This window comes from Chenopodium quinoa, unplaced genomic scaffold, assembly GCF_001683475.1.
Source record: "Chenopodium quinoa cultivar QQ74 unplaced genomic scaffold, ASM168347v1, whole genome shotgun sequence".
NCBI classification, from domain to species: Eukaryota; Viridiplantae; Streptophyta; class Magnoliopsida; order Caryophyllales; family Amaranthaceae; genus Chenopodium; species Chenopodium quinoa.
Genome location: NW_018743389.1, coordinates 2,337,156 through 2,352,683, shown reverse-complemented (window position 1 = coordinate 2,352,683; position 15,528 = coordinate 2,337,156). Strand labels below are relative to the sequence as shown.

The 15,528-nt window shown below is 37.0% G+C and overlaps 1 protein-coding gene across 2 annotated transcripts; it reads right to left on the bottom strand.

Moving 5' to 3' along the window:
* Positions 1-4,973: 4,973 nt before the first annotated feature.
* On the bottom strand, positions 4,974-12,481 carry LOC110738420 (dihydroceramide fatty acyl 2-hydroxylase FAH1-like). 2 transcript variants are annotated; one of them, XM_021918820.1, is made up of 7 exons: positions 12,290-12,481; positions 8,897-8,974; positions 8,358-8,450; positions 8,002-8,198; positions 7,755-7,860; positions 5,857-6,003; positions 4,974-5,135 (listed from the first exon to the last, which is right to left on the bottom strand). In XM_021918820.1, the coding sequence occupies exons 2-7, from the start codon at positions 8,945-8,947 to the stop codon at positions 5,124-5,126; spliced, it is 606 nt and encodes a 201-aa protein (XP_021774512.1). In that variant the 5' UTR covers positions 8,948-8,974; positions 12,290-12,481; the 3' UTR covers positions 4,974-5,123. The 2 variants fall into 2 exon arrangements, with proteins under 2 accessions (XP_021774512.1, XP_021774510.1); XM_021918818.1 differs by lacking the exon at positions 4,974-5,135 and adding an exon at positions 5,143-5,585 and having other exon boundaries at positions 12,290-12,461.
* Between the last annotated feature and the right edge of the window lie 3,047 nt (positions 12,482-15,528).

The following is a 15,528-nucleotide window of genomic DNA, read 5'->3' as shown; positions in this document are numbered from 1 at the left end:
ACAAAGTAAAACAAGCAATAAAGCAAAAACAAGCGCAAACTAGTAACTAACTTAGGTGGTTAATCTAATTAACACGCCTAATTAAAACTAGTCAAAGTTGTTAACCGATTATGTGATTAAACGCAATAAAATTAGCTCAAAAATTAATGAAGCTCCTACTAAATTCCGCATCCAACTTAATTAAAATTAATCCAATTAATTTAATTAAGCCAATTTACCCAAATTTTGCCAAAATTATTTTGCAAGTGCTGGGAAAAATTGAGGCCTAGCCTCGTTTTAATAATTAGATAAAATAATTAAAAACGACAAAAATCACAAAACGCATAGCCCTACGATGTTCGAGTGCCTAGCACCAAGCAACGAGGCTTGGTTTGCTAGACACCGAGACACGGCTGCCTTGCGTGGCTGCTGCCCCCGCATAGCCACTTGCTGCGCCAAGCACCTGCATGTGGCTGACAGCATCGCACCAAGTGCGTTATGCTGTCCACACCAGCATGCTTGCACGCATGTAAGTGAGGCCTCAAAGGCCTGCTGCTGTGCAAGCTCGTGCTGGCCGCAGCGATACATCGCAGCCCATGCAAGCCTCCCACACAAAGCGCACTAGCACCGCACCATCGCAGGTGCTGCTAGCACACACCACACGCACAAGCAGCCCGCACTCCTCGACACCACATGCGGGCTACGCTTCGCAGCCCAGCTGGCCAAGGGTAGTGCTCGTGGCTTTGTACCTCGATTTGCGTGCTTGCACCTCGGGATTTTAACCCGTTTTTTTTTTGTGACATAAAATTAATTCTAAATTATTTTTAGAACCAATATTAGGCAAAAATGAAAATAAAACAAGTCCAACTTAAATAAATTCAATTTTTAGTGCACAAACCAAAATTAATTCAAGAACCATTCTTTAAATTATTTTTGGCTCAACTTGATACTACAAAAATCGAGGGTTATTCTCACAATTAATTTAACCAAACATAAATTAATAATGAGATTTGACAAAATAAAAGGAGTTGGAAAAATAAACACAATCATCCAATAAAAAAATTTTCAACACTAACTTGTGTAATATAAACTTAAAAAATTACATCCTTCCAATTTGAAGAGTAATCAAATTTCAATCACAAGTTTGAACTTTTAAGACTTTAATCAACTCAAAAATGATTAAAATCAAAGATTAGTTCAACATGGAATTTAGAAAGTTAAGTTCCAACCAAATAAACAATTAAAGATTGGATCTTTAACATTTTAGGGGCTTCAAAAAATACAAATTCACCATAAACATTCACACTTGAAGCAATTAATTTGAAAAAAATGTGAAATTGCAAGTTTATGTGAAAAATAAACTCACCAAATTAAGCACCAAATATGACTTCATAAATATGTTTAATAAGGGTTATAATTGCAGTATATTAATGGTGTAACCATACACATAATCTAACATTAACATGCCATAATTAATCAAAGTTTAAAGATTTAAAAATTTTCGTCAAAACGAAAACCCCTTAAAAAACATGTTTCTGGGTGGATTTTGGCCTCTAGAACACCCACAAAATGGCTCAAAAACGATTTAGAACGTCGATTCCACCCAAAATTCACTAGTTTTGGGTCAAAATCTTGGTTCTTTAGCCAAAATTAGCATAAATACGAGATTAAACTAATTAAAAACGAGCTTCTAATCTAATTAAAAAGCAAAAAAAGAAATTTAAATCCATTTAAATCACCTTAATTAATATTAGTTACAATAATTAAATGCACACGGCTCTGATACCGCTGTTGGGTTTCACGATGTCCAACACCACTCAAAAGGAAACCCGCCCAAAATCCGCACACAAATTAAAGTAACTAAGCATGTATTAAAACCTTAATCACATGATTAACAAGAAGAGAAAGAAAAAATCATTACCCTTGTAGCGTTCTTCGCTCTAACTTAGAGCTCGGACTTGATACCATAGAATTCCTCAAACGCGCGAACCTCCAACGGCTAACACCCTCGTTACCGAACCGAGCCGGTCCCTACCCCGAAGCTTAGTCGGGGCTAGACCAAAAATTACTTAGAGTATTAGAACAAAGGTCTTCTCTCTTTGGAGATCCCTTCAAGTTCACCAACTCAAGTGCTCTTTCCCAATGCCAAATGATTGGTATTTATAGGGAAAGGAGCCCTTGAAATCCCATCTCCCATCAATGTAGGAGAGTTAGTAAAAAGGCAAAATAAAATTTAATTTAATTCTAAATCAAATTAAAAGCCAAATGAAACACCAAACAACAAGTGGCAAGAGGAGAGAAAGGGGTTAGGTGAGGACCACAAGGGGGGACCACCCTCCCCTTGCTCCCCAAGCAAAACCCACAAACCGGGTTCCCCCAAGCAATGCACCACTCACGGCGCGCCAGCTGGCTTGGCCTGCCTTGGGCGCCAAGGCTGCCTCGCAGGCGGCCTGGCCCCTTGGCTAGGCCTGCCAGCTTGTCGCGCGTGCTGGCAGCCTCGCACAAGCCCGCAGTAGCGTGCCACGCATATGCGGGCTGCTCACTGCTGGAAGTTGCTACTGAGCTGCGTGTGCCTAGGCATGCTAGCCCGGGTAGCCAGCGCTAGCAGCTGCTAGCAAGGCCTAGTGCGCTAGCTTGCGGCTAGCCTTGCTAGCACTGCTAGCATGCTTGCTCGGCCAGCAAGCCCCAGCCAGCACCCGAGTAGGGCTGTTGGGCTTGCGGCCTTGCTAGTGGCTATGGCTAGCAGCCCTTTATAGCTAAGCCCTCGCTCAGCTAGGCCAACACGAGGCTAGGGCTATATTTTAACTTGTTGTTTGGTTGATTTCTCGTCTTTCGTCGATTCCTAAAATCGACTCGACTTATAACGCTCGGTTTTGACGCTCTAAGCTCGGAATCCGACGTCTTTGTTCGTAAATACTCTATTAACTCATTTAAGCCTTCGGATTAATTCGTCGTTTCGGTTCGATTACACGATTAGATGTGACCCGAAGGGTTCAGTCAAGATTAAGCTGTAATATTAATTATGCATTAATATTACTGATCGGAAGCAGCCTCCGGGTAAGCATTCCGATCACTTGACCTCACTAAATAATTAGCTTCCTAATAATTCCAAACCATCTATCGAAATAATATACTTGTTCGAAGGACACCATTCCTTTCACACCACGCGCGATTGCTCAACTAGTTACCTGAAAATGAGCAAGGCAAATTTTTCTCCAATCAAAATCAAAAGACATTTTAATAATGCAAACTACTCGCTAATTTGATTTACACTTTTTCCTTAATACAGTCATTCAGCATCTTAAATAGGAGATTCTACCACCAAAATATTTGAGAATAAGTAGCGTAAAAGAACATAGTTTGTTATTATTTTTTTTTCTTTTCAATAAATAAATAATGATAATACATCAGTCAGTCGTTTATACAAACATGAGCACAAGACATCAAAACTTTTTTCCTAGGCAAACTAGAATCAGGGTGAAGAAGATGGAAGAACAATGGTACGAGTGATCATGTTTATTTACATTCTTGAGTGGTTTTTTGCGACGGCAGTGTTCCAAACACTTTATCCCACATTGACGAAGTTATGCCAAAGCCCTTGTCTTGAATGCGGAAGTGATGATTCAAGTGATATCTCTGAAATACGCAAACAAAATCATCACATATTGTAATAGATTGAAGCCAAGCACAAAATCTCACGACAGAGTATAAGCAATAGAAGTTGGCTCATAAAATGATTTCCAATATTCATGACATAAACATGATCCCAACTTTCCCGAGGATCCCAACTTGGAATTGCACAATGTGATAGTATCCTTTAGTATTAATAATTAAATCAAACAATTACAACAAATTTACTAAAACTTGGAATTGCCTACACTCGTTAACAACATAAATTTATAACGTCTTACAATTACCACTTTAAAATATATTTATAGCGACAAATATTACCCTTCATTATCAATAATTAAATCGAATTATAACAACAAATTTACTAAAAATCGAAATTACAGAAGAAAGAGTGAAAAGAAAAGCATAGAAAGAGACCGAAAAATAAGCCTTTGTAACCACTAAAAAAAAAAAATTAAAAATAATACACTAGCTGATTTTTGTCCAATCACGAGGCGTTTGGCAACAAGGATAGGAATAATGAGGATAAAAAGGTAGGATAAGGATAGGGAATTAAAAGGCGAGATAAGGATAAAAATTATGTTATCCATTATTTGGTATGATTTGGGAATTAAATTGAGATAAGTAGTAAAATTACTTAACTATCCTTACTAACATTTCTCCTCTCACCTCTTCCTTTCCTTTCATTAAAGGTAAAATTGTCTTTTACTTTTCAATATTAATCCCTACACCTTATACCTGGCCACCCTTGTTATAAAAATAGAGGGATAACTCTATTTTTTATCCCTATTCCTTTCATATGAGATAGAACAATTCCCATTAAATAAACAAGGGATTATAGGATACAAGGGATTATTAATCCCCATCCCGCCTACAATCCCTAAAAACAAACACCCTCTCAATACTGGCCCACAATGACTATAGGCACAAGTCATTGCAAGAATAAGATAGCGAGGATTATAGAATTCTGATAGAGTATTGTATCAATATAGAAATAAACTAAAAATAGAAAATCACTTTTACCGTTCTTTCCTTTTATATAGAATTATTTAACACACGTTTGCAATTTACTGCGTATAAAAAGAATTTGGTTCAAGTGAAAAGTAGCTTAAAAAAAAAAGAGATATAAGATCCATTTTACATCTAATTACTTATATAGACAGAGCTTGGTTGCATGTTTAAAGCAATTTTATAAAAAGAGAGAAAATTCATTTGACATTTAACTACTAGAAATGTTACGATTTTTACCGAACCAGCTGCTTTTGCCCAAATAAAATCAGTTTTTTAAAAAAAAAAATTACAAAATCAAAATTTAAGGGGATATTATAAAATACAAAAATATAACACTAATTGATATTCTCAGTGAATAATCATACTACATGCATATTAAAACAAAATAGCACTAATTTATAGCAGTACTTTGAACAAAATACAATTACGCTTTAGCTAGCACAAATTATTACGTTCACTCAATTTTGGATTATTGGGCTATCGCGCACACCGCGCGCGATTGCTCAACTAGTTACCTGAAAATGAGCAAGGCAAATTTTTCTCCAATCAAAATCAAAAGACATTTTAATAATACAAACCACCCGCTAATTTGATTTACACTTTCTCCTAAATACAGTCATTTAGCATCCTAACTAGGAGATTCTACCACCAAAATATTTGAGAATACGTAGCATAAAAGAACATAATTTGTTATTATTTTTTTTCTTTTCAATAAATAAATAATGATAATACATCAGTCCTCAGTCGTTTATACAAACATTAGCACAAGACATCAAAACTTTTTTTCTAGGCAAACTAGAATCAGGGTGAAGAAGATGGAAGAACAATGGTACGAGTGATCATGTTTATTTACATTCTTGAGTGGTTTTTTGAGACGGCAGTGTTCCAAACACTTTATCCCACATTGACGAAGTTATGCCAAAACCCTTGTCTTGAATGCGGAAGTGATGATTCAAGTGATATCTCTAAAATACGCAAACAAAATCATCACATATTGTAATAGATTCAAGCCAAGCACAAAATCTCACAACAGAGTATAAGCAATAGAAGTTGGCTCATAAAAATCATTACACATATTCATGACATAAAACATGATCCCAACTTTCCCGAGGATCCTTGAAAAATTGAAATATTTCCAATATGACAAGTAACCCATAAAATGAACTCTGATATATATTGACTTGGCCATATAATCCAGTGATCAAGTATAAGGATAGAAGTAAGCTATAAGCATACCTTTAGATGCTTTGGTACGTCATTAGATGGCTGCCCATGATGTAGATAGTAGTGAGTGACATCATACATCACATATCCCAATAAGCCACCTCCAAAAAGGGCCGGGGTAGTGGATGGTGTTGCGAAGATTCTGACCAAATTCCAAAACTGGAAAAAGAAACGAAAATCAGAAACAAAATTAGCAGTACTCTTTCCTCAAAATAAAAAATAAAAAAAAGCAGCAGTCCAAGATCCGTAAACCAATCAAATCTACGTTGTTATAAAATGGCAAGGCGTCAGAGAAAGAGAAAAAGAGCAGAAAAATTGTTAAAATAAACCATTGAGCACGAGGTTTAATTGAATTCAACTCATTAGTTAAAGTTCATATTATCCTGGGTTGAAAATATTTATCAGTTCTATGTGGTGAAATGTATACATTCCACCTAGCTTCAAGCCATTTCACATATTATTCCCCTCCACCTCCCCCAACCCCTTCTGTTTGATTCATAAATTACAGCTCGGTACAATAGTAGCTCTTTGCAAGGTATCATTTCTTTGCGTCGCTCTCAACCTCCTTTAAATTTAGGTTTAAAGAGTATGTAAGATGGTAAATATTTCACCTAGCTTCTAGCCAATTTCCCCACTACCATTGTTGCTCAATCACGATTTCCCTTGTAAGATTAGACTAGACTACTCTACATTCAAGAAATTTAATTGCTTTCCTTCTATTTAAAGTGGTTGCGCTTTCCGTGAACATAAGTTCCTTTTTTGTTCGCTACTTTGGCGAAATTATTCCCCACCTAACCTACTAGCAACATTTTTTTTTATATATATATATTTTTTTTTAACTTTTTTCTACAAACGCCACTTCTGACACTTATCTTACACAAACCTCGCCTACAATAATTTTTTCCTAAATATCTTACATATGACCCACTACCCACGCTACCCTATTTCCCTAAACTTGTGTATCAACAGTAATTAACACTATCAAAAATTCAAAATAGGATAGAAAAATAGTATGAAATATAACGCTTCCTGCTATAGACAGTGGTAGCTAAAGTACCCAACTATCCTGAGACTTTGTAAGGCATCGAACTAGAACGGATCATATTAAGTTCCAAAGATATATGAAATATGTATGTTCCACCCAAATTCTGAAAGCAGATGAAGACAAAAGAGCCAAATAATGAACTGATGTTTCATGATTGATGACTTGTCCATGAGATATGAGATTTATAGAAATTACACTCCACATCACAGCCATGGTAATAAACTTAGTCATGAAGTGAATAGACAATAGAGACAATAAGGGAACAAAGAATTATTATCAAAAATAGAACTGGAGTCCTCCCAAAACAAATACCTAACATTGCTATCAATCCTTATTTGCACACATTTAGGGCTTTATTCTATTGACCTATAAGGTGTCTTGGTGTGAATTCTAAAGTCAGGTGCTGATCTACTTCAAACAGCCTGCACGTGATTTTTCAGATTTTCTAATCTGACTACTTTGACATTAGTTTTACATTAATGTATTAGAAAAAAACATCATCAAGCAGAATCTTTGTCATAATGTGTATTATTTCATATTTCTATTTACATAATTTTTACACATAAGAAATCAAAGATATACAGCAATAAGCAAACTGAAAAAAGAAGAGTTGGTCTGGTTTGGTACAATATGACATGCCTTTTTATAGAATAAGTAAAAACTAGTAATAAGAATAAGGTGAGGAGAACAAAGCCTCAGCAATCAAGAAAAAAAAAATGATTAGTAATACGTAATTTCCTATAATCTGAAGCTACAACAGATTGTTTCAAAATGGTAGCTTATATACTTCATAGTAATATTGAGTCAAACCAATTTGAAGTGTCAATATAACCATTCCAAAAACATAATTAAGAAAACAACTAACCGGAAAACATAGGACCGCTGTTGCAGCAGGAGGGAAAACAAGACGCAGACCATCCATAGGGTGCTTGTGATGACAGCCGTGAATAAGATAATGGATAGTGTTACCCCTGTAAAGATTATACATTAGTACAAACATACAATACTAAATCATATGAGAAGACAAAAGAGCAACAAAAGAGATGAACAATTCCGTCATTTTTTTATCAAATAGAAGTTAAAAGTTCAGGGATAGGTGAGACAGAACTAACCAATAGCTCTTTGTTTTAATGTGGAAGAGGAAACGATGTAAAGTGTATTCAATAAATGTCCACACAAAAATACCAAAAATCACCATCAGCCCTATCTCAGAAAGAGTGTGACCCATCCGTATAGACATGGAGATGCACCAACACACAACTGGAAGCCAGATAGTTGGAATAGCCCACCACACAGTGAGGGTTAGAAACTGTATAAAGGAAAAAAAATGTCAGGAACCTGAATGCATTAAGGGTCTTTATAGAATTGAGGCATACCTTAATCAACTGCTACCTAAAAATGCATTCAAGGGTGAAGTTAAAAGAAAAATAAGCGGACCAAATATTTCTCAGAAATTATAGAAGAATACCTCCCAAAAATCACTTTCAAAGAAACGAGGTCCTTCCTTACTAACAATAGGCTGGTGTACCCATTCCTCATAAGATTCGCCAAGGTGACCAACCTACAAAAATTTTAATGCAACACAATAGAGCTTTTGACTTTATATTCAAGCAAGTAATATAATACAAGTTCGCATTTCTCAATTACAATTTCTATAAAGATTGAAGTTTGAATTTCTCAGTTTCCTTATGTTCTCATTTGAACTTTTATAGATTAAAAAGCAAATGGAATCTGATAAATTTCGACAAATAAAATAAGAAAAAATCTCAGTGGGTAGATTAAATATATCAACTTTTAAAATATTAATTTAAGGTTATGTTTATAGGTAGTTATGCAGTTTAATATGTGCACTGAAAATTGTGCAAAAAAAAAAATAAATAAATAAAAAATAAAAAAAAAAGGAATAACTTATAGAAATGGAGCGAGTAGAAGGAATGAAAGCAACAATCTCAAAGCTCAGTTAAACTTTTACATGAAAAGAAAACCAAGAGCCCAAAGATGCCATACCTGAAAAACAAGTGGTTTGTTTAAATCCACCGTGAATCCCTGGGCAACCATCCTGGCGTCTTTTGTCTATCTTATTACCTACATAATAAAATATAAAATTATTGAGCAATAAAATCTCTAGTACCGTAGAGAAAATGCAGTATAATTCAAAATGTTACATTCAATTTTATACTTTAGAGTTCTTTTGAACCAGTATAACTTTTACATCCTTTTTATAGCCAATAGAGATGCCAACAAGGAGAGGGGTGAATTCTATGTCCGTGCAGCCTTTGCGGCAGAATTCACTAGTCCGCAGAAAGAATGCCAAGCCTGCTGAATCATTTCTTATCTTCTAAACTTTTTATAAACCCATCATTCTTCTTACCATTGATCAATTATCAAACAATCAGTATTAATGACAAAATATTAGCTAATAGCTATACAAATCTTAATGAGTTTGTAACAATAGCACAATAAGTCCAACAAATCCTCAAACTAATTTTAATCATGGCAAAATCTGCAGGAATTACAGATTGTATGACAGCATAATATATGCCATATTAACAACTAAAATGTAGAAATCAATTCCTTAACAATTAAAAGTTAGAAGAAATCACAGAAGTCAAACAATGTTGAAATCAATTCATGATCAAATCAATCCTTTTCAGTCTTAAATGAACAAACTTGAGATAGACATATATACTATGTAACATATAGTACATAGACATCATAAAAGTTACCTATTTGAAATAAACAACTCTACAACCAAATCTTGACCTTGAAGTTTTGACCAACTTTTTAACCACTTTTTATTACTCGAATATTTTAATAATTTCCTACCCACAAAATTCTTTGTTAAATGATGTAGACAAGATCAATAATTGTACCACTGCCGAAATTCTGACCAATCAAACGAGTTCAGTTTCTTCCCACCCACATTATTTAAATACAATGTAGCCGAAGGAGATTAAAGAAAATTATAAACTAATTACATCATTAAATAATATCCATCAATAAGGGGCCACATCAAATCAAATCCCACAAAAAAGTTACCAAGAAAATGATTCATTTCACTCAAGCCCGAGGCTACATCATGTAGTACAGACAAACTTCAGGTAGCACAGACAAACTTCAGGTAGCACCATGGACTTAAAAACTACAGAAAGTCCCATATAATAAGATAGTAGAGTCAAAACACGGCATGAAACACATCTTGAACATGCATAACAAACCTAGACAGATGGTAATGTATGTTAGGCATTCAATAACCAACTATATTCATTGGCATTCAGCACTGAATTACTGATGTTTGAGAAAGAAAGATAAAGGACGAGAGAAAGATTGTGGAGTTCAACAAATAAATTATATTATTACCTCAGATTCAGGTGTGGATTATAACCACTGTAGAACAGCATCTAATCATTTCAAAGACAACTGATAAAAAATGCTAATTTCTGACTACAGCAATAACTAATAATTTCACAACTTCAAAAAGAAATATTAGCAAAAAGAAGAATATATATCAGAGAATAAATGTTCTAGAGTAAAAAGGAAGAGCCTTTGCACCTAAAAAATGTGACCGCATACTGCACAGAAAATTGAACGATCACAGTTTCATTTTTAATTTCACGAGTCTACCCAGACAGGTACATTTTTAATGTGCACTAAAAACATATGTCCAGTATTTCCTTCCTAGATCAGAGTTAAGCTACATTTGATCGATCATTAGTTTCTCATTAATGATACTCTATAAATAAGATCATAAATCTAGAGTTTTATAAGATTATTTTATTATGATTTCACTGATATAACTAAAGTTAAAACTACGGTTAACTTTATATTCCCGTTGATCAGAAATATATTAATTTTGACAGTTATGTAGAAATAGAATTGCAACAGATCCCTACTTCATATATTGTTCACTAAATAGATCAAAATAACAGTATACAACTACTCCCTAGTCCCTACTAAATATAATTATGGTCAAAGACTCAAAGTCTGTTCCAAAGATCATACATATATCTGAGAGGGATTTACTTCCTCGTCCCCACATACTTCTTGTATTAATAAAGAAAACAACAATATCTTTACCAAAGAGGGTGGGAAGGGTAACATGACCGGAAGGCAAGCATCCACCAAATTAACACTTGGGATTTTCATTTTTTTTACAGACAACAGATCGGTTAAGGAGTAAGCAATTTGCAGGCTCGTAGCACAATCCCTTGCTGGGGTAAAATCTCATTATATAGACAACCAAAATGTAAATAAAGTTTGATAGCAAGAGCACATAACATATTTAACTAATTTATAAATGGACATAGAGTAACCACCACCAGTCGAATGTACTTTTCTCAGAAAGACAATTTAATGTGGGAAATAAAGGGAGACCCAAGCCAAGACCAAAAGCCCTTCACTTCACCCAATTGTGATTAATTTTCCTTTTTTGATGAACTTAGATTTCCATATATATATATATCTCTTTAAGACTCTCAAGTCTTACCTATAAATTAGAAAAGCCTGTTCTGCTCTAGTTACCTTAACTATCCAGAAAAATATTGAAAGACAGAATATAAGGAGACTCAGGCGGCCAGGGTAGGCCAAATCTTACGCCCTTTCAACAATTTTGGTCAATTCTTTGCCCCATTTACTTTGAGGCTGGAATTCTTAGTTGCAGGAACAGCTTTTTCACACAGAAAGGCCGCATACAATATCCTAAAAAATGCTAACCAAATTGCGCACTGGAGCCCTGTTACGAGAACCATATGTCTATAACAAAACCCGAATTTGATATTTCAAGAGTGGTAAATCCTTCGGCTACGCACTTCAGCAGACAGCCAAACAACTTGTTCCAGACACACATACTTTACATCAGATTTCCCCAATGCAAGGCTCATTCAAGGTTCGCAGTAAGAACACAAACTTGTGCTGAATTTAAATTCGTTTGAGTTAACTTAAATTTAGGTACAAGTTATTTTCAGAATAGCAACAAACATTATCAACATTACTAGGCAAAAATTATCCATCAATTAGGGGCCACATTATTTAAATCAAACAAGATTAACGAAAATTATAAACTAATTACATCATCAAATATATATAATCCATCAATTAGGGGCCACATCAAATCAAATCCCTCAAAAAAGTTACCAAGAAAATGATTGAAAATACTTTTGACTTTCCCTTCCGTCATTATATAACGGCTCAAATTATCAAACATAATCTAAGCTCCAATATCATACGTTTCATCCCAACATTAAGGAAAACTTGATTTAATCATCAAATTAGCGTTCGTTTAGTGCTGAAAACCAATATTACAATAATCCAAATTGACAATTAAATAAACAATAAACTATATCCAAATTTGATTGTACATAATTGATATTCAATGATTACAAAGAGAAACAAACATCTTACCTCGGAAGCTGCTTCAATGTGGAAGATAGAGATATCAATGGAGATCGTGGGGTGCGCTTCAAAGGGAAAATGAAAGAGAGAGAGAGAGAGAGGACAGATGGGTCGATGTTGGCTAAAACACAAGTGGCTGGCTTCCACTTAGTTGCATGTGGGGGTATATAGGTAATTCAACATAACTCATTATTACTTGGTCCACGGAGTATAGGAAACGGAACCCGTTACTTTTCGTAGATTTTATCATGCTGCTAGAAATGGAGCCATTGGAGGACCTCCTGCCTCCTCATTATATACACACAATGGTAGGAGCACCTTAATTAATTCCCTTTGTGAGGAAGGCTTCTAATGTTTTCTTTATCTAACCTTTTTAAAAGAGAAAAAAAAAATACGAAGTAGTATATAATATACACCCTTTGTAATACGGTGTAGTTCAGGGGTTAATAAAAGAAAAAAAAAACTTTATTTTTTATAAACAAAAAATAAGATAATTTTATTAAGGAAATTTTAATTTTATTATCCCTTAAAGTAGTAAAATAACACGTTTTAATTTAACCATTCATTATATTATATTATAGTAAAATATCAATTCTTAATTTTGTCATCCCTTAAAATAGTAAAATAACTAGGTTAGATACCATGCCATGTGTTTAGGGTAAAAATACCATGTCCACGTGGTCCAATCACGTGCTGACACGTGTCAGCATCAGAGGGTTTTTGAGAGAACCAATTCTCTAGCGACACATGGCACTCTAACCTATGAAAGGGGAACTAATCCCCTCTCACTATAAATAAAAGAAAATCCTCTTTTATTGCATATTCATAAATACACACAAAAAACCCGAGCAATATTAATTGTAGAATTCTCTTGGAATTCTAGAGAAAAACCTTTACATTCTGCACTCTTATACATCCGGACACGTTCTAACTTGATCGTTGGAGGCGGAACTCCACCCAACCGGAGTTTCCATGGTTTTGCAAGTACAGACGGTCGACGCACATTCTTGGAATTGTAACTCTCCCGAGGGACTCCAAAAACCCCGAAACATTTGGCGCCGTCTGTGGGGAGAGTACTTCTGAGATGGCATTAGAGTCTGTATCGCCTGCTGAAGGCGAACGACCTATGGCCGAAGCCGAGGTCCATATGGACCAATATAGTGGTGACGACTACGAAATCGACACCTATGTGGCCCCGGACGAGTCACTCAGAACAAGGCGCACCCGTTCCAAGGAAACAAGGGAACGGGGCGAAGACAAAGTTGGTTCAAGCAACCCAACCGTCCAGCTGGCTAGGCGACCCTAGGCGGCGGAGGGTGCTGCCCCCGTAACTAGAGACGGACTCATGAAATTCATGACGAGTTTCAAAGGGGAGATCAAGGACCTGATAAACAAGTCAACTGGCACCAACAAGGGTCAGTCGGCCAAGAAGCCTTCTCCCTCCGGGAAGAAGCATGTAAAAGATCATGTGCCTACTCCTCAACCTAAACCAAAGGGGGGGGATGGGCCCATGATCGACCTGTCAAAACTCCGTTTTCTTGAATCAGGGAAAAGGAATGTCATCCGGCAAGTTCAGTCGGATGGATCAAAAAGGACTTACTCAGATGCCCGGATGTTAATCCAGCAAAAGAGAAGTCAGCAATTGTCTGAGTCGGCCTCAACGTCGACTTACCGAGACAGTTTCCAGAATACTTCAATGAAGTATTCGGAAACAAACCGAGAGAGTCAGTCACGCGGCATGTCCGCACGTCCTGGCTCTCAAATTATCCAGTCGGCTCCTATGTGCCCCAACAGCCATACATGTCGTATGGATCACCATACATGCAGCCGGCCCTCTTTGGGGGTTAGGCGACACAAAATGTCTAGCCCTTGGACTGGCAACTCCGGCTACTAAACCTTGGGGAACAGCCGTCGGCGTTCTCCAGGGAGATAACCGAGGCGGCTCAGCCGGCCAAGGTTAAGAATGTGTTGGTTGGTACCTACGACGGTACCACCAACCTGGAAGACCACCTAATGGCTTACACCAACCTCATGTACTTACAGGGGTTGGATGACGCCGCCTAGTGTCGATGCTTCCCGGCTACGCTGAAGGGCATAGCCCAACGATGGTTTGGCAATCTGCCATCCGGGTGCATCAACAACTTCAAGACACTTGCATACCTGTTTGCGTCCAACTTCTCTATGAACATCCCTGCCAAAAAGACAAGTCTCGACTTGGGGGCTATTCAGCAGGGAGATAGAGAAGGACTAAGGTCCTATGTCAGGCGGTTCAATCTGATGAGAATTCAGATTCAAGGGTTGTCTGAGGAAGTGGCCTACATAGACTTCTTCAAGGGTCTGAAGGACGGGTCGACCTTTAAGTTCAACCTGGTCAAAAAAAGGGTTGCTACTGTTTCGGGGTTTTCTGATGTCCTGCGGGAGAGTTACAATTCCGAGACTGGAACCGGACGCCTGTACCTGCAAAATAACGGAGACTCCTGAGAGCTCCGCCTCCAACGGTCAAGTTAGTACCTGATTAAGGAGTAGTCAATACAGAAATTAAAGTAATGAGATCTCTCTAGGTGAGAGTGCTTAGTGTTGGTAATCTGCGTCGTTAGCGAGATTAGCCGGTTGTTGATGTTCCGTAATAACTCTGTTCTTCTCTGCTTGATTACTTTTTTTTCTTCCCCCTCAATTAATGAGGATTAATTGAGTATTTATAGCCTTGAGAAGCGTGCCACTCTCTAGGTTTAAGGTAAACCTAGGGCTGATCGGGCCTCTAGACTGAATTGGGCCTTGATGGCCGGTTTTCCCATTTGGCATGGGTGGACACGTGGCGTGTCTAAATTGGTCCGTAGAGGACGTATCTGTGATTGACACGTGGCAGGCTCCTGTTGGCCTTCGTGAAGGACACGTGGCGGAACCTGGTTGGTCCACTCGTCAGACGGTGATTGGTGGATAAAAATCCCCTAATCATTTGCCCCTCACAGGTGGCACGTGACTGGTCACGTGTCGCCTGTGACAGGTGTCGCACGGTGACAGGCGACGGCCTGTTACAGGTGTCTCCTTGCAAACGGCCGAGAGGTTTTCCCGCCCACATTTTGAATTTGGAAGCGACCTTTCGCCTTCTCACCTTGCCTATATAAGGAAGTGCTGACTTCGGTCATTTTCACATTTGAGAACTTTGCGAGAACATTCGGACCCCTGAACTTGCTCTGACACTTCGGACCTTTTCTGCCTACCGCCTGTTCTGACAAGCCGACTGACCC